The following is a 20616-nucleotide window of genomic DNA, read 5'->3' on the forward strand; positions in this document are numbered from 1 at the left end:
AGCAGTGCCTGTGATTTGATTTTTAATTTTTGAATTAACAAATAAGTAACAGAGCTGTAGTAATTTGTGGGTGCCTAGGTGGCTCAGTTGGATGAGTGTCTGACCCTTTTAAGCTCTGGTCGTGATTTCACAGGTTCTCAGGATCGTAACTACTTCAATACTGTTTATGTGGAGCTAGCCTTAGATTCTTTCTCTCCCTCTCTCTCTGCCTCACTTTCTCTTTCTAAAAATATACCAATAACATTTTTTTTAATTTTTAAATATATTTTTAATGTTTTTATTTATTTTTGATACAGAGAGAGAGCGTGAGACAGGGAGGGGCAGAGAGAGAAGGAGACACAGAACCGGAAGCAGGCTCCAGGCTCTGAGCTGTCAGCACAGAGCCTGACATGGGGCTTGAACCCACGAACATGAGATCTGACCTGAGCCGAAGTTGGAGGCTTAACCTACTGAGCCACCCAGGCGCCCCCCAATAACATTTAAATAAATACGTAGAAAAGAAATCCATTGATGTGTAAAATGGAACTCCTCAGTTCTCATGATTTTTGTACTTGTAAATTCCCGAATGACTCTGGAGATATACTGAAATTTTTGTATTATTATCTCATTGTATCCATAAGTGTTTAGGCTTTATTTATATGTTGTTTGTTTGTTTGTTTTGACACAACATGGTTTCAAGACATTTTCTCAAAAACCTTTTTTAGGTGACTAAGAAGTTCAAGACAGATCAACAACTTGTTTCCAGTTTCTACCTGTACATTCTAGAAAATGGTTTTGGTTGTATTTAAATTCAGTGATAGGTTTCCCCTTAGCTTGGGCAAACCATGCAGTATTTAATACATAGTAGCAGAATATTTACTACTGAAGCTTGAAAAGATGTGAGCTCTTTGTGTGCAATCTTTCATTTATGCATGTGAGAGAGTTTTCTTTTTTTTAATATTTTTACATTGTAGTACTTGTTTTGCTTGTTGGTGGTGTTTGCTTATTTAATACATTCCGTCAAGGACAGAAATTACATGCTGGTTTTTTTTCCCCTAGGAAGTGTGTCTTGGGTTTTTCCCTTATTATTTTCTTTACTTTTTTTTTTCCTCTTCTTTTTTTGGTGTTGGGGGTGGTTATGTTTAAATGAAGTTGCTTTTACAACACCACAGACTTAATCATTCATTTCCTATATAAAAGGTAGCTACTTTTTTGGATAGACCTCAAGTATATTGTAGTACAGAGGTGGAATTTAAGGAAAGGTATTAAGCAGGCTGTGTTTTAGCTTATGGGCAAGTAATAAATTGTATCATTTATCTTGACTGTATCATAGATAAGCTGCTATATAATGATTGCCACTTCAGATAGCTGTGAAATTAGGTGATTAACTAGTTGTCACTTAACCTTCTAATTTCTGTATAAATCTAATTACATGAAATAGTTGGGGTTTTGATTTTTTACTTTGCTTTTCTGTTTGGAGTGTCATTGTAATTACTGTATTGAAAATGATGGAAAATACTTGCATATGTTAAAAAAATAAACTGTTATATTAAAAAAAGCAAATAAAGAGATCCTGATAAAAAAATAAAAATAAATTCAGTGATAGATGATAATTATAGGGAGAGCTAGCTAGATAGATCTGATTCTCTGGAAAATAAATCTCAGAGGAAAAAGCTCAACCAGGGACTAAAAAATAAAACAGAAGGCTACTTAAGGGGCCCACTCAGTTGCGTGCCCTACTCTCAGTTTCTGCTCAGGTTAACAATCCAACAGTCTATGAGTTTCAGCCCTCCACTGCACTTGCAATGACAGCAGAGAGCCTACTTGGGATTCTCTCTCTCCCTCTCTCTCTCTGTGACCCTCTTCCACACTCTCTCTCTATCCCTCAAAATAAATAAGTGAACTTTAAAAGTGAATGAATGTATAAATAAATAAGTGAGATGAAGACAATGTATGTTTCTAATTTTCTCATTTTACTTTCCTTTTTCCCATGACCAAGTATCATTTAAAAACCCACTGACTGATACTTGTCAGGTAATATGATGATTTGAAAACCAAAAATGTAAATATATTTTATAAACAAATATAAAAAAACTGAAGTATTACACATAATGTGGATTTTTAAACATCATAGTTAATTTTGAGAAATTGTTACTATTGCATAATGGGGAAGACTAAAGGTGTCAATCACAGTGGATTTTATGAACACAACATCTTTACCACATGAATGCGAATCTGCTTGGTCTTGGCACCATAGACAAGCGGATTGAGAAATGGGGGGACCAGCAAGTAGAAGCTAGAAAAGAGGATATGGATATAAGGAGGAATATGAGCACCAAACCTATGTGTGAAGAAGGAGAAGAAGGCAAGGAGGTAGAACTGGAGGAAGACACAGATGTGAGTGATGCATGTATTGAAGGCTTTCAAACGAGCCTCCTTCTGGGGCAAATGAAAAACAGTGAAAAAGATCTGTGCATAAGACAAAGTGATGAATGTGAGGTCGAACCCTGCAACTGTAAATGCCACAAACAGACCATAGATTTTGTTGATCTGCACATTTTCTGCAGCCAGCTTCACAATGGCCATATGCTCACAATAGGAGTGGGAAATGATGGTTGTACGGTAATACTGAAACCGGAACTTTATCAGTATTAGGCATGGTGCTACTAGAAAAGCAGCCCTGAGTGTTACCACAGTCCCTATTTGGGTGACAAGGCGGTGGGTGAAGATGACAGCATGTCTTAGTGGATGACAGATGGCCACATAACGATCCAGGGCCATGGCCACAAGGATGCCTGACTCTATGCCCTGAAATGTGTGAATGAGCCACATTTGAAGCAAACAGGAATCAAAATAAATCTCTGGCACATGAAACCAGAATATGCCCAGCATCTTTGGCACAATGCTGGTAGCAAGTGCAATATCTGTGGCTCCCAGCATGCCTAGAAAAATGTACATGGGCTCGTGGAGGCTGCGCTCTGATTTGATGATGATCAAAAGCAATGAATTTCCAATGATAGCAATGAGATACATGATACAGAATGGAATCCCAATCCAGCACTGCACAGCCTCTAGGCCTGGAATCCCTATTAGTGTCAACACAGAAGGCATGAAGATTGTGATGTTGGAAATGGACATAACACCTTCAGGCCTCCAATTGAAAATGAAGTAAGTCTCACAACCAGGGACACTGTTCTCTTCTACACCTGTTTTTATCCAGTCATCATAGAGAGTATCTCTGATTCTGGCAAAAGTCTTAGATAGAATCAGCCATGTCATTTACATTTTTTATGGGAAATGTTAGATCCAGAGATACACATTACTGTTTTCAGGAAGGACATCCACAAGCAGGGTAGTGCAATAAGAAGTTATATAGAAGCAGGCATCTGCATTAGAACACTCAGGCCATCTGCATAAGAGAATCCAATGCTGGCTTGCTTGTTATTTCCTTCTGGGCCTGTGGATAAAAGAATTGTACCTGTTTAATTTGCTTGCAAAGGGCATTTCAAACAGTTTGATGAATCTCTCCCTATCCCACATTCCCACTACTCAACAAGACTATTTTTTTCTAATGTCCCTAGGTCTGTGGCTGTCAGTTTGAACTAGCAAATCTCTAACCAGCACATTAATTTAAAGGTACCTAATAAAAAACAGAGAAGAACAGCTGTTCTCCAAGTATGTAATACATATAGATATCTATATCTGTCTAACTTGTCTGTGTCTATGTAAGACTGCATGTCCTTTCAAAAGAAAGTGAAGGAAGAGCACTGGAATAGATTATCTAAATCAGTGTACATTGGTGAGCTCTAGGTCAAACTTCTATGTAATTTTTACATTTCTAATATGACTGCATTTTATCTTGTCAATATTATTAACAACTGAAATCCTGAAAATTAGTTGCCTGCTTAAAATACCGCCATTCTCTAAAATACATTACTGAACACCTAGAATCTAGGAGTCCACAGGAAACCAGAGGACTCGATCTTGCTGACTACAGTATATAGGAATAAGTAAATGGATAATCTACAAGAATAGAGACCACTTTCTTGGGTCTAACAGTTCAGAGCTGCAATTAGCATGAGATTTGACTCATAGGTGCATTTATTTTTAATATATGTAATGTAATGTCTGTAATGTAATAGAGACCATTCAAAAGACTGTATCACTTTGGGAACACAGGCCTTAGAAATGTATAGACATTAAAAGGGTGAAATACAGGTTCCATAAAATGTCGTCAAATAAAAAATTAGAAATCCAAGACAGACAGCAAACCTTGGGATACCACAAATGATCCAAAGCAAGGCTATAGAATAATTGATGGGAATTTAGTCACCTCTCAATTTACTAATGCCTGAATGTCTGAAACCATGGGGTCTTTGTCCTTACATAAAGTAATTCTTGGATCAAAATCATTGCTTTTTAAAACTTGAATATCTTGAATCAAGACATTCTCAAGATGTAAAATAAAGAAATTGTTATAGTGTAATGAAAATATCATTCAGTTATTTCATTCTTTTCTAGACACCTCCACCACTGGTGACTTATGTCAGCAAGCTCATGATCTCTAGTCACATACTGATTTTCAACAAATATGCCAGGAATGCAGGAAGTCCTATGGTTTGTGCAGCTAAACCTCAAATGATGGAACCCAGTCCACAGGGGCCATTCTGTGAAGATAGTCTGTATCAGCTGATGTAGATTTAGACTAGACTAGTTAGTCAACTAAGTCCTTTAGTTTCAAAGCTTTGTTCCCCAATAATTAACTTAACCGATTTCTAGATGTGGATTATTTCATTGGCTCTTTTCTTCTAGACATAATCAGTATTAGAATAGAAATTCTTAAGTAACAATCACATTATCTGACTCATTCAGAGTAAGGAGCTGACATGGGAACATGACCTGACAGGTACAGATGGTGGGAAGGCAGATGGGAGAGGACTTAAGCTGGTATAGGGCAGGAGGAATGGAGGGGTTATCCATGGGAAAGCTGGTAGTGAAACGTTATGCGGTAACCTGGGGATAATGAGACTCCCTCACCCTTTGTTGCCGGGAGCCAGTTCTGCTCTTACCAGACACCTGAAGACCATGGTCAATCTTCATGGCACCATCACTCATTGTTTACCTCTCATCCACTCTTCCTGCTCATTAGATTCTGGTCTCATTTCCTCGCATCTTGTGCTGGGAAATGCCTCTTTTCTTCTATCTTCACCCTCTGAAACAGCTCCCTTCAAGTCGAACTCTGACCTGTTTGCTGCTGAGGTGTGTGCCAATATGTAGACATCTGTGAGATAGTCTTTCCTGTTTCTTTTTTGTCCCTGCAGAACAGACATGCTCCCTATTCTATAAGTCTGTTTGAGATCATGTTGGTGTGTTCATCTCCAAAAAAATTTGCAACAAGGTTTGTATTATGTTGGGACAGAGCATCAATTTATTGAGGTCAAATTGTAGAGAAAGCTGCTGGCCATCAATGTAATGTTCCCCAGTGATTGTTGGAGAGCAGAAGGACTGAGAGATTTCCTAGCCACAAGCCCAAGCCACCAGGGACCCAGCAGCTCATAATAAAGCCCTCCTGGGTCGATCCACATGTGTTGTCTCTGAAATCATTTCTACTTTGGCAGACTCTCCTTGTTCTCTTCTGTTCTCTTTCCCCACAAAGTAAAGGCAGACCAATTAAAATACATAAATTGTATTTTATGAGTTCACATCCTTTTCCTCTGTCCTCATTATGAGAAACATGTAATAAACACTTAAAGGTAGACATGATTCTCAGCCATGAGTTAAATAAATATTCTTGTGATCCTTTGTTCACTGAGTTTCCAAAAACAAAATGGTTTCTATAATTGCCTGATTTGCTTTACATTTCATTTCAAATGGATTTGACTTTTCAACTATGAGACCACTTGTGATATAGTTGATTAGAAATGAGTTTCCAGGGATGCGTTGGTGCTCAATCAGTTAAGTGTCTGACTATGACTCAGGTCATGATCTCACAGTTTGTGGGTTCATGCCCTACATTGGGCTTTGTGCTGACAGTGTGGAGCTTGCCTTAGATTTTCTGCCTCCCAGACTCTTTGCCCCACCCCACTCGTTCGCACAGACTCAGTCAAAATTAAACATTATAAAAATAAATAAAATCTTTCTAAAAAATGAGTTTTGAATAGGACTATCTAGTTTCGAAACCAGTTTCTACCATAATTATACTCTGTATCGTAGGCATTATATTTGCCTTCTTTGTGTTCCTGTATCAATATCTCTACCTTTATATTTTTGTCCAATAGATTCGGTCATCTTAATCTATAAAAATTACTTAATAGGGTACACTATATAAATACATGACTTTAATTATTGATGCTTTGATCTTAGGATACATGACTATTACTACCAGGTATTATAACATATCCTGGGTTAATAAAATATTTTAAATAGTTTATTTTCCAATTGATTTCCATATAACACCCAGTGCTCTTCCCCACAAGTGCCCTCCTCCATTACCACCACGTTCTTTCCCCCTCCCCCTCCCCCTTCAATCCTCAGATCGTTTTCAGTATTAAATAGTCTCTCAGGTTTTGCATCCCTCTCTCTTCCCAACTCTCTTTCCCCTTTCCTCTCCCCACGGTCCTCTATTAGGTTTCTCCTGTTCTCCTGTTAGACCTATGAGTACAAACATATGATATCTGTCTTTATCCACCTGACTTATTTCGCTTAGCATGACACCCTCGAGGTCCATCCACTTTGCTACAAAGGACCATATTTCATTCTTTCTCATTGCCATGTAATACTCTATTATATATATACACACCTATGTATCTATACCACATAATCTTGATCCATTCATCAGGTGATGGACATTTAGGCTCTTTCCATGTTTTGGCTATTGTTGACAGTGCTGCTATGAACATTGGGGTACATGTGCCCCTATGCATCAGCACTTCCGTATCCCTTGGGTAAATCCCCAGCAGTTCTATTGCTGGGTAATAGGGGAGTTTTAGTGATAGTTTTTTGAGGAACCTCCACACTGTTTTTCAGAGCAGTTGCACCAGTTTACGTTCCCAACAACAGTGTAGGAGCGTGCCTGTTTCTCCACATCCTTGCCAACATCTATAGTCTCTTGATTTGTTCATTTTAGCCACTCTGACTGGCATGAGGTGGTATCTCAGTATGGTTTTGATTTGTGTTTCCCTGATGATCAGTGATGTTGAGCATTATTTCATGTGCCTATATGCCATCGGGATGTCCTCTTTGGAGAAGGGTCTGTTTATGTCTTCTTCCCATTTCTTCACTGGGTTATTTGTTTTGTGGGTGTGGAGGTTGGTGAGTTCCTTGTAGATTTTGGATACCAGCCCTTTATCTGATACGTCATTTGCAACTATCTTTTCCCATTCTGTCGGTTGCCTATTAGTTTTCTTGATTGTTTCCTTTGCAGTGCAGAAGCTTTTTATCTTAAGGAGATCCAAATAGTTTATCTTTGCTTTCATTTCCCTTGCCTTTGGGGATGTGTCAAGTAGGAAATTGCTGCAGTTGAGATCAAGGAGGCTGTTTTCTAATTCTCCTCAAGGGTTTTGAGGGTTTCCTGTCTCACATTCAGGTTCTTCAGCCATATTGAGTTTATTTTTGTGTATGGTGTAAGAAAGTGGTCTAGTTTCATTCTTCTGCATGTTGCTGTCCAGTTCGCCCAGCACCACCTACTATAGAGGCAGTCTTTTTTTTCCATTGGATACTCTTTCCTGCTTTGTCAAAGATTAATTGGCTGTACATTTGTGGGTCCATTTCTGGGTTCTCTATTCTATTTCATTGGTCTATGTGTCTGTTTTTGTGCCTATACCATATTGTCTTGATCATGACAGCTTTGTAGTAGAGGCTAAAGTCTGGATTCTGATGCCTTTTGTTTTGGTTTAATTCTTCAATATTACTTTGGTGGGTAATAAAATATTTACTTAAGTTATTTGAGGTTGGAACACCTCTTCCTCTATTTGTTCTTCCAATTGGAAAATATGTAAATAATGCTTAATGTAAATATTAATGCTTATATATATATTATGTAAATATTGATTAAAAATTTAATGTGTATTCATTCTCTCATTACTTCACTCAATATACATTTGTTATGAAAGTGTGTTGTATGTTATCCAGCTCATGAAAACATGTAGATTAGATGCGATCTATGTGGAAGAAGTAGTTGTGTAAGGGAAAAATGGAGGGAGAAGCTAATGTGACACATGCTGTGGAAGCTTTACAAGGGTTATAGGAAAAGAAAAAAAAAAAAGAGAAATGGTCAGTATTCCTTAGTTAAACAAACCCTTAGCTAAATTCTGGAAGCTGAAGAGCAGTTAGGCTAGCAAAAATGTATACATGTTTTCATATATATTAGAAGAAACAGATGCATCGAGCAGCTTATTTTCTGGAACAAAAGGCAAGCAATTCAGAGCATCTTGAAAAGAGGTGGTGGTGATGGTGGAGGGCACTTATGGGGAAGAGCACTGGGTGTTGTATGGAAAACAACTTGACAATAAAATATTGAAAAAAAATAAAATAAAAAATAAACAGAAATTTTCTATGCACCAAAAGAAAAAAAAAGAAAAAATATTACATAATATATGGAGATGATATATCTGTTTTTAAATTGAGAAACCTGATTATCATACTTTTCAGAAGCAAGATGTGTAAAAGAAATACCAATAAATGAATGATGAAAAATATAATTCATTTTCATGAGATTTCATGAAAGATAAAATTGGGAATAAGTACTGATATAAAAGAGAGATTCTATTTCAAAATCATCACTAGACTTGGTGATGCAGTAGGCTTATAGTAGAGCCCAAAATCAGAAGCAATGATAATGTTTCTGGAATGGACAAATACATGAGTGTTGTGTTCATTACTGCATGAAAAATATTCTTAAAAAAAGAGCTTTGTAAAAGGTCTTATATTGATATAACTCAAAGTGTACAGAATAGTGCCAGACCGCTTCAATAAAACCCCTTATAACCTATACCCAGATTCAGATATTATCTCTATTTTGACCCATGTTGCTTTATAATTTGATATATATATATAGTTAGATAGATAGATAGATAGATAGATGATAGATAGATAGATAGATACTCTCTTGCTGCATTATTTATGAGTAGTTTGAAGACACGGTTACTCCTATGTAAGTCTGTGTTTCTTGACCTAGAACATAGATCTTCTATTGCATAACTATAATTTTATAACCAATTTCAGAGCACCTAATATTGCAATAACACCATCACCATGTGTAGGCCATATTCACATGTAGACAATAATCCAAAGAATAACTTCTCCTAGGTACATTTTTTCTTTGCCTGAACCCAATCCAGAATCCCACACTGCATTTCGTATTGCTATCTCTTCAGAGTCCTTTGATGTGCAACAAGTCATTAACAGATCTTTTCCTTCTTTCAGTTTTGTTTTATTTCATATCTGAACACTTACTTACCTACCTAATATTTTAAACACCTTTTCCTTAATTCTTATATGGGTACAAAAATCATATGTTTTCCAACTTGAATAACTGTCCAAGGTAGACATACATTAGTAAGCCCCACCCATTGAAGAATACCACATTACTTGAGTCCTAGAATGAACCACATTTCCTCTGTGCTCCTTAACACTCTCCATCACAGTCATCATTTCTTCAAGGGAAATGACTATCCTAACTTCTTTTCCTACTGTGGCTTGAAAACAACAGGAAAAACATGTCGATCCGTGTTTGTACCTTGTCCAATTTGTTGGCCTATCAATTTTGATAAGGGTCTCATACGATTTGGAATGTATGTATTTGATCTCAGTTGTATGTCTCCTCTTTCACTTATGATTTACTTCTATCAATATTCTCTTTCAATACACAGGATTGAAGGTTTGTCAACTTTTCTAATCTCTTCAAAATAAACAACTTTTTATTTGTGTAGTGGTTTTTTTTCTATTGTTCTTCTATTTTATACTATGTTTATTTTTGCTGTAACCTTATTTCACTTCTTCTGCTAATTTTGGTTTACTTCATTCTTCATCTACTAGCTGGGTATAAAGTTACATCATTTATCTGAGATCTTTAATATTTTCAATGCAGACATTTATTCCTATCATCTTTGTCTTAGTGCTATTTTATTATGTCCAATTGACTTTAGTTTGTTGTATTTTTATGTCGTTACTCTCAAGAGATTTTCAAATTACGATTGTGGTTTCTTCGTTAAGCCATGACCTATAAGTTAGTTGTTGAAGACTATGTTTTTTAAATTTATATGTATTTATGAATATTCTGGTTTTTCATCTGCTATTGCTTTCTACTTTCATCATATGGTATTCAGAAAAGATACTCATTATGAGTCAATCTTCTTTAATATTTAAGACTCTCTCTGGGATTCTGTATGTAATCTATTCTGGAAAATGTTTCCTGTGTGCTAGAAGAAAATGTGTATTGATGCTATTGGGGGAAATTGTATGTGTATGTAAGGTCTATTTGGTCAATAGTGTTCAAGTCCTCAGTTGCTAATTGATCTTCTATCTGGATGTTCTATCTTGTACAGTAAGTAAGGTACTGAACTTACTACTTTTATGCTGCTGTCTATTTTCCCCTTCAGGTGTATCAATATTTTCGTCACATAATTGTGTGCTCTAATACTGAAAAGGTGAATAGCCAAGAGCACACAGCTATGTGTTAGTTTGGCTGTTGAAGGATATAGATGTGTAATGGTCCTTAGAAGTTACCAGGAGTCAAGTGTTGTTTTTCTCACATTTTATTTCTATGTAGGTCTAGGTATTTCGGGAGAGGAATTTCTAGACTTAAACAGATAGAACCAAAACAAAAGAAAAACACAAACAATTTGAATGTCAGCCCAAGAGAATTTTGTTCTATATGTGAGTGGCAAAACAAAGTTCCTATGTACTTTGTGAGCTTTTAAATGCCTCCTGCAGTTGTAAGCATCTTAGATTTAGAGATTTTTTTTTGAGAGAAAGAGAGAGAGTGAGTGAGAGAAAGCACATGCACAAGCTTGAAATGGGTATAAAGACAATACCAAATGGGCTCTGCACCGACAACATAGAATCAATGCCCACTGGAACTCATCAAACCATAAAATCATGACCTGAACCAAAATCAAGTATTGGACACTCAATTGACTGAACCATGCAGGCACCCCAAAGGTTTTTTTTTTAATACAAATCGTTGTAGATTTGACTTTTACCACATTCATGTTGTTACTTTGAGTTAACCTAAAATCTCTTTAACAGGAGCCATTAATGATTAAGGTCTTTTAGAAAAAAACATTTTCAGGACATGGTCACGAATTTGTTTGGTCTTCACACCATATACAATGGGGTTGAGAAAAGGTGGGGCTAACAGGTAAAGATTTGATAGGAGGATATGAACATATGTTGGTATGTGAGAGCCAAATCTATGAGTGAAGAAAGAGAAGAATGCAAGGAGGTAGAACTGTAGGAAGACACAGATGTGGGCAATGCAGGCATTGAAGGCCTTGAATCGTGCCTCCTTCTGGGGCAACTGACACACAGTGACAAAGATTTGCACATAAGACAATGTGATGAAGATTATATCAAACCCTAAGATACTGAAGGCAACAAATAGGCCATATATCTTATTGATCTGGATGTCCTCAATAGCTAGTTTTACAACAGCCATGTGCTCACAGTAAGAGTGAGAGATGACTGTAGTTCGGTAGAGTTTCAGATGACATTTGATGAGCATAATGGATGGTATAGTAAGAATGGCAACCCTGAATGTCACTCCAACTCCAATGTGAGTCAAGAGATGCTGGGAGAAGATGGTTGCATGTCTCAAGGGGTCACAGATGGCCACATAGCGATCTAGGGCCATTGCCAGGAGGATGCCTGATTCGATTGCCTGGAATGAATGAATAAGCCACATTTGTAGCAGGCAGGCTGCAAAGAAAATCTTTGGCAAATGAAACCAGAAGATGCCCAACATTTTGGGCAGAATACACGTGCTAAGTGCAATATCTGTGGCCCCCAGCATGGCCAAAAATATGTACATGGGCTTATGGAGGCTGTGTTCATGTTTGATGATACCTAAAATTAGGGAGTTCCCAATCACAGCGATGATATACATGACACAGAATGGAATCCCAATCCAACACTGCACTGACTGTAGTCCAGGAATCCCAATGAGTGTTAGTACAGACGGCATGAAGACTGAGCCATTGAGCACAAGCATGATGATTTGGTCAGCAGAATCAAGTAGTGGTTTTGCTGATTCATCTTCTATACCCTGTCAAGATGACATGGATTAAAAATAGGAAGAAATTACTTTTTTAGCTAAGTACACTTCAGTTAGATAAAGCGTATGCCATCTTCTCTTTCTTTTATTATTGAAATATTTTGACATCAAATATAGTCTAAGCTTATTTGCACACCCTGTTGGTTTGATATATTCACACATTCCAATATGAGTGCCATTTGGTGTTAGCTAATACTCTAAAAGTCCACTTAAATATGTTTTCTTTTTCGTGATGGGAAATATTAAGATCTGGTCTTTCAAAAGGTTGCTGTTTTTAATATAATATTTTTGTTTGTAGTTACTATACTGTACATTAGATCGCTAGGAGGACTTACTCATCTATGAAACAACTATCTCCTCCATTTCTTCACTCCTCAGACCCTAGTACCCACAGTTGTATCTGTTTTTATCAAATGTATCTGTTTTTAAGAGTTTGGCATTCTGTCCCTGTTGCAGTGGAGTTGGCACGCAATATTACTTTTGTTTCAGATATACAGCATAGTAATTCAACAAGTCTGAACACTATACTGTGCTCTAGACTAGTGCAGCTATGGCACGCCTCTGTACATGCTACTGCAAACCATTGGCTGTATTCCCCACGCTGTACCTTTTATCCACATAGCTCCCATCACTTCAAGCCTGTGTCTCACTCCTCTTCACCAATTTGGCCACCCTCCAAACCCTGGGCTCTGGCAACCATCAGTTTATTCTCTCTATTTGTGGATCTGTTTCTCTTTTTATTTTATTTTATTTATTGTTTTTTTTTTTAATTTTTAATGTTTTGTATTTATTTTTGAGAGTCAGAGAGAAACAGCATGAGCAGGAGGGCCAGGGAGAGAGGGAGACACAGAATCTGAAACAGGCTCCAGACTCTGAGCTAGCTGTCAGCACAGAGCCCGCATGGGGCTCGAACCCACACACACTGAGATCATGACCTGAGCTGAGCCACCGCCCAACCAACTAAGCCACCCAGGTGCCCCTAATTTTATTTTAACATACAATATCTTTTTCTCTTTAACTAATCTCACTTACCACAATGTACTCAAATTTCATGATTACTGTTACAAATGAAAGGATTTCCTTTTTTCTCATGTTTAAATAAATATTCAGAGACATGTAAATCAAAACCACAATGAGATATCACGTCAATCCAGTTAGAAGACTTGAAATCAATAAGTCAAGAGATAATGAGTATTGAGGCATTTGGTGAAAAGGGTAATGTTGCCCATAAATGGGGGAAATGTGGCCACTCCAGAAAGCACTAGGAGGGTTCAACAAAAAATTGTAAAAACATAGCTACATATAACCCAACAATTTGACTTCTGAGCATATATTCAAAGGAAAGGAAAACAGAATATTGAAGAGTTATCTGTAATCCCATGTTTATTGCAGCATTATCACAACAGCCAAAAGAGGGAACAAACCTTAGTTTTCATCCACATATGAATGGATATAGTGTGGCATCCATCTCATTGTTTCTCTTCATGTACTTCTTTAAAGTTTTCTCTTTTCACAAAGTCATTGTAAGAACAACCATCAAGTTCTATATCTCTATGTTCTTTAATCATTCATAATGAGAAAAATTAAAGGAATTCGATGGTTTGTCTCTGGTCCATGTCATGGACAAAACAGATGCTTTTCTTTTATGTTTTCCCCTCATTACTTATGCTTATTTTGTAACCAAAAAATTGTCATTGAGAAAAATTATTATTATTTTTTTTACATTTTAGAGAGACAGTGAACATGAACACATGCAAAAGTGGGAGAGGGGCAGTGGGGTTGGGGAGAGAGAATCCCAAGCAGACTCCACACCCAACACAGAGCTCAAGGCAGGGCCTCATCTCACATCTGGGAGATCATGACTTGAATCAAAATCTAGAGTCAGATGCTTAACCACCTCAGCCACTAGGTTCCTGAGAAGAAATCATTGAATACAGAGCAAACATATTTCAACAACTGCACTCTGCTTGGGCTGACATTCGGCATCCAGGGTAGTTGTGGTCACTTATGTGCTTTATAGTCAGAAGATAAGTTTGACCAAAATATTTACCAAATCTGCAGCTCACCAGCTTGACTGACTTCTCAGGGTAGCCTCTTCCTAGTCTGATCCCTCTCCAATAGACTCAGAATGTTTCCCACTTAATTTGTCAGTGTCCATGTGTTTCCAAAATCCAACCATTCATCATGCAACTTTTCCTACTTAGTGTCTCGGAAAATATATCAATCATGATGTATTCTTTGACGATCGTTGCCAGAGCCAATTTTACTATGTCCTGCTTTGCACATCTCTTATATTCAACCCCAAGTGCCAATTTGTATCCTCTGCTCTTCTATTTCCTTATCAGTAACCATTATGACATACATAATTCCAAAAAGACATTTATTCCTTTTTTTCAATTTAATTTTATGTTTTAAAGTTATTTATTTATTTTGAGAGAAACTGATTCAGTGGGAGTGGGGGAAAGACAGGGAGAGAGGGAGACAGAGAATTCTAAGCAGGCTCTGTGCTGCCAACAGAGTCCTACATGGGGCTTGAACTCATGTATCTATGAGATCATATTCTGAGCTGAATCAAACAGTCAGATGCTTAACTGACTGAGCCACTCAGGCATATTTTTTCCTAAGTACTGAAAATAATGTAGGCTCTCTAAATTAGACAATCTCTAATCATGTAGGATTACCAAGAACGCATCTCATGTCAGTTACAGGAGTATTTATTGCCTCATTTTTTTCAAGTTTATTCCACTCTGAGAGAGGTTACCCTCTTGACAACCTTTGTTCCCAAACTCTTCCTTTTAACAAGTATACAGTATGCCAAAGTAGATCTTCCTCATCTTCCACAAAGAACAGTACAACCCACAAATTAGAAATTTGTATTCTAATAATATCTTCAGGACTCAATACTTGAGTATTCTCTATGTTCCAAATATTTCTTCACACAATTGGAGAACAAGTAAAATATATTTATTCCATTTTTAAAGTATGTAAATTATGCCAAGTGCCTGTAATTCAAAGCTACTATTCACCACTTATTAAGTAAGTACTATAGAATTGATTGGCATAAAATATTTAGACATTTTGGGATATTTTATCTTCCTTAACTTTTTATATTGACATTATTAGCCCATATTATATTAATGAAAAATTAAACTTGTGTTTATAGGTAAATCTTCTTGGACCCAAATTCCATGATACAGGCTCAGAAAGAACAAAATCAATTTGTGTCTTTTGAGATTTCATAATTAACCCTAAAGGATTTGGGATATACAACAGTGTGAAACTACATCAGGCTGGGTTGTACAAATCTAAACAACAAATTCTAATCAGGAGTACCTGTTTAGATTCTAATGGAAACAACTCTAATATTCCTTCTTTCCTTTTTCCAAGTAAGTACTATACACACATTACATACATGTTACCATATGCTGCACATCAGATATAAAACCACATATGCAATGCCATGGCATTCATTTACTGGATAACACTTTCTGTGACTTAACTCAAATGTGTGAATTATTGTCTTTATCTGGAATTTTCTTTGGGGAGATTTAAATGGCCACATGTTCAGGGTTCCCCTAGAGAATCTGTAGAGGATAACGTGTGAACTATAGCTCACCAGATGACTAGTGGAAAGAGAGTAAAAGAGAGGAAAGAGAAAAGTAACAAAGTAGCAGGTAAATAAAATAAGAGATCATGTCTAAGGTCTCAAAAACCACACATCTTACAAAGAAAGAAGTTGTCTTCCTTCCTGATAGTTTTACATTCCCAACTTGATGAGGCCAAGTGGGTATTCTTCTAGAGCAAGTTTTTTCAATCTCAGCACAACTGGCACTGTGGTGAGATAAATGTTGTCTTCTGGGGTAATTCTCTATATTGCAGGGAATTCAGCAGCATCCTTGACTCCTGCCCATTCGATGCCAGTTGTTCTCTCTTGTCATGAAAATCAAAAGCATCTCCTGCATTGCCAAACATCATCTGCATGTGCAGGGTGGGACACAACACACTAGGTTGCTAACCATTGTTCTAGAGTTTTACACTGGAGAAAACATAGTCTTTAAGGAAATAAGAATTAATGTTTTATAGCTATAATAAAAATGGGCAGAATAAATCTGGCTATCAAGGGATATCATTCTTCTGTAGGTATTAGTCAGATGGGGAGATGGAAGAGCATTTGAAGAGGAAATACTTTGGACAAAATCAAAGTAGTGTTGAATTTACATAGGGATGGCAATTCAATAAGCCATTATAACATATGGATTGTTCCATAAGCAGAGATAGTGGTTGTTGAGGCTAAGGAAAGGGGAAGAATAACAAATGTAAAGTTACAGGTTTAAACAAAATAATTGAAACCATAGGTGGAATAACAGGCCTTTTGACTTTAAAAATCCACTCTGCTGGCAGATTGATGAATGCCTTAAAAGGATGAAAGTTGGCATCTGGATATGAAGTTAGAAAAACACGTGTGATAGTCCAGATGGGGTATGATGAAATGACTTGGCCACATTGGAGTGGTAACAAAGGAACAATATCTGTGCTGCTCGCTGTCTTGATGAAAAGAAATCATGGCAGGGGAAGCTAAGATGTTCTGAGCGACAAGGAAAGCTGGAAACAGCTGTGTGCACAAATATGTGCAAATTTAGAAGATGAAAGAGACATATATTAACCCTTTGAAATCCATGAGCAAGGAAAACATACATGGGTCTCATTTACAGCATGAATCCTAAACCATAGTGTTACTTACATCTCCAATTCTGACTCAGTCTGATTCCTGAAACCTAAAAGAATCAAGGGATTTAAGTCTAAACCACATACCCTACAACTCAGGAAAGCTTTCCCTCTACAAATTCAGTGAAATTGACCCTTTGATCTCTGCCTCAAGCCCCCAGGCATAGACTCTACTTGTTTCTGAGATAGTTTGTCCATTGCAGGACTGCTCTAAATGTCAGATTTGTCTTCCTTCTAGTAAGTCCCAAACCGCCCCCCTCTTCATTTCTCATAAAAGTCCTACCTTCCAAATATACACATGAGCCATGGAACATGGTGGGGAATCACAAGGACCTAGTCAGTTCAAAAGTTTAAGTCCACAGGACACTCTTTAGATCTGCATGCTCTTCAGGCACTTATAAAACATCATTGTCTCACTTCTTTCTTGCTGAGACAAAGTAAACAGATAGGAACACACTGCAGGGTGACTGTGAGGATTAAACGATGTACTGTATTTAACATATTTAGAAACACATGTAAAATGTATTATTTTCTCTAACTGCCATGACTCATTCATAGACGGGTCTCTCCTTCCCATGAATAACTTCAGATACTTGAAGATCCTGTCACCAAATGAGGTTTGTCCTGAATGACTTGAGTGCACCATTTCTACAGAAGCTTTTCCAGTCTAAACCTGTATAATTCTCTGACCTCTGAATCAATAAGGTTTTTATACACTGTGCAGGCCAGATCCTTCTCCATAGCCCTCCTATTTGTCAGGCTCACTTTAAAATGTCACCCATTGTGTAATTCACTAATTGAGAAATATTCTGAACTGCATGAGACAAAATCTTCTTCATGTTTAAATAGTCAATTACTCTAAGGGTCTGTTGCTTTTTTTTTAAATAGTTTATTGTCAAATTGGTTTCCATATAACACCCAGTGCTCTTCCCCACAAGTAACCTCCATTACCACCACCTCCCTTCCCCCTTCCCCTCCCCCTTCAACCCTCAGTTCCTTTTCAGTATTCAATAGTCTCTCAGGTTTGGGTCCCTCTCTCACACCAACTCTCTTTCCCCCTTCCTCTCCCCACAGTCCTCCATTAGGTTTCTCCTGTTCTCCTGCTAGACGTATGAGTGCAAACATATGGTATCTGTCTCTATTGCTTTTTTATCACCATGGCATCTTATTGGATCATAGCATTATGTGTCCCTTTGCAGCCAATGTTACGTTTTCCCACACATAAGCCAAGACATAAGCCCAAAGACTTACCAGGAATCATCTGTGGTAAGTTACATAGAAACACAGAATGAAAATCTTTTGCTGTTTCAGACCATGAGGATCTTTTGTACTATGGGAGCCACCTGAGGGATTATCTTCTACCAATGACTGGTGAGCTTTAAATTAACCTGGAACAGATGTGAAAAGGAGAGGCAATGTGGATCAAAACCTGGAAGAACTTGTGTAATAGCAGTTCTGCATCTAATAAAAACACAAATTCTAGAGTCCTTGGGGACTGGGAGCCAAAATGACTGTCCTATTAGAAATTTCTAAGAGAAGACAGTGACCCAAGGTAACAAAATCAATGACACATATTTACCAAATAATGAGCCAATTAAGGGAAATGAAAACATTTCAAAACATGCAGACTAGTCTGTAGAGAATTGCTGATAGAGAAATAAATGGACCATTTCTATATGATATAGAAATTGTTCCATATGTTTAAATTCTCATGAAATAATAATATGTTTTTACAAGTTTTAGTGCCGTCACCTTATAGAGATCAACTCTCCCTATTTTATGTTATTTATGAGGAGTGTTCACTTAGTGAATTCAAAAATAGGTGCTGTAACCTAAAATGAATTTTAAGCTTTGATATCAAAGAAAGAAAAGGAAAATATACAACTCTTGTATGTACAAGTAAAAGTTTAACAGGTTGCATTACATATATCTGCCTAAGAGAAATGATGGCCTGATTTAGAGTTACATGTTTTTTCTCCTGTGTCATTGAGTCTGGCCCTACTTAGAAAGCTGTTTGCATTGAAAAATTCTTTGACCCTTCACTTGTCATTAAACTGCCATGAAATCCTATTCATCCTAGCAAAAGAAAACAATGATGCAGGATTGGCTGCATTGTGTGCTGGCTAAGCTCACACTGACTTTGGAGAGGAGGCTGTGTGCATGTTTCCCACTCTGACTGAGAACAACACATGGTAGATTGAAATCAACATAGCAGTATTAGGTAGACCAGAAGATATGCAGTATACCTCAGAATGCCCACAACCCATCAAAGGAACACCTGAAGAATTCAAAGTAAAATCTTCAGGTAAAACAAAAAGAATACTTTTCAGATAGTGTATGAAGTAGGCTGAGGTGTGAACCAGCAGGTTCTGAAATTTGTACATGACTCTTTTTTTTTTTCTTTCTTTCTTTCTTTATTTTTTTCCATAATATTTTATTGTCAAATTGTTTTCCATACAACACCCAGTGCTCTTCCCCTCAAGTGCCCTCCACCATCACCACCACCTGTCTTCCCCCCTTCCCCCTCCCCCCCAACCCTCAGTTCATTCTCAGCATTCAATAGTCTCTCAAGTTCTGCATCCCTCTCTCTCCCCAACTCTCTCTCCCTCCTCCGTTCCCCCTGGTTCTCCATTAGGTCTCTCTTGTTTTCCTGCTAGACCTATGAGTGTAAACATATGGTTTCTGTCCTTCTCTGCCTGGCTTACTTCACTCAGCATGACACCCTCAAGGTCCATCCACTTTCCTACGAAGGGCCATATGTCATTCCCTCTCATTGCCATGTAGTACTCCATCGTGAATATAATAGCAGCAATGTACATGACTCTTTGTATAGAGAAAATCATATTAGAAACATACAGTATGTCTCACAAGAATGATATCTTTGGGAAATGTAACAAATGTTTGAACCTCACAGAGTAATAATGCTATTAGAGACATTAGAGACAAAATTACTCTTTGATACTGTTTAGTTAAAACCTGTTAGAGCTAAAGAAGCATACGATGTGACTTACTATGTGTCCTGGGGTGCCTTGGTGGTTCATTCGGTTGAGCAGCCACCTTTGGCTCAGGTCATGATCTCCCAGTTCCTGAATTTGAGTCCCAAGTCTGGCCCTGTGCTGACAGCTCAGAGCCTGGAGCCTGGTTCTGATTCTGTGTCTCCCTCTCTTTCTGCCCATCCCCAGCTTGCACTCTGTCTCTGTCCCTCTCAGAACTAAATAAGCATGAAAACATTTTTTAAAAAACTATGTGACTCCTTATTTGGTGACGGATGTAGCTTTTTAAAATTCCTAATATTAAGTAGAAATAATTACCTCTGAGTAATGCAATGGGAACTATAGAGTTCAAATTTTCACAAGTGGCTTTTCATTCCACATGTGTTCTAGAGAAAACCAGAAACAAAGGTTTAATTTTTCCATACAGCAGTGTTAGAGATGTAGTTGACTATCTCTTACTGCAATGGTTGATAAAATTCATCCATTGAGAAGATATAAATTTAAGTGACTTATGGGAAATACAAAATTAGGAGGCCTTGGACATGTCTATGTCTGAATTAAAATGGGGATCCTTAGCACACACATGGAAAAGCTTATGTGGCTAGAGTCCTGTCTGCCAAGTGCAAGAGTGGACTCAGATACAACCAT

General features: G+C 37.4%; 2 protein-coding genes across 2 annotated transcripts; both read right to left on the minus strand.

Annotated features, from left to right (window-relative positions):
- Nucleotides 1-2178: 2178 nt before the first annotated feature.
- LOC115272021 (olfactory receptor 52A1) lies at nt 2179-3117 on the minus strand. The gene has a single exon (XM_029915022.1). The coding sequence runs from the start codon at nt 3115-3117 to the stop codon at nt 2179-2181; it is 939 nt and encodes a 312-aa protein (XP_029770882.1).
- An 8122-nt stretch (nt 3118-11239) lies between these two features.
- On the minus strand, nt 11240-12187 carry LOC115272014 (olfactory receptor 52A5-like). The gene has a single exon (XM_029915013.1). It carries the CDS (start codon nt 12185-12187, stop codon nt 11240-11242), a length of 948 nt encoding a protein of 315 aa, XP_029770873.1.
- Between the last annotated feature and the right edge of the window lie 8429 nt (nt 12188-20616).

The sequence above is a fragment of the Suricata suricatta genome, chromosome 11 (assembly GCF_006229205.1).
Source record: "Suricata suricatta isolate VVHF042 chromosome 11, meerkat_22Aug2017_6uvM2_HiC, whole genome shotgun sequence".
NCBI classification, from domain to species: Eukaryota; Metazoa; Chordata; class Mammalia; order Carnivora; family Herpestidae; genus Suricata; species Suricata suricatta.

Bases quoted from the DNA above. Each gene is read 5' to 3' on its own strand.
- LOC115272014 (XM_029915013.1), bottom strand. From the start codon at position 12,187: ATGCTTGTGCTCAATGGCTCAGTCTTCATGCCGTCTGTACTAACACTC.
- LOC115272021 (XM_029915022.1), bottom strand. From the start codon at position 3,117: ATGTCCATTTCCAACATCACAATCTTCATGCCTTCTGTGTTGACACTA.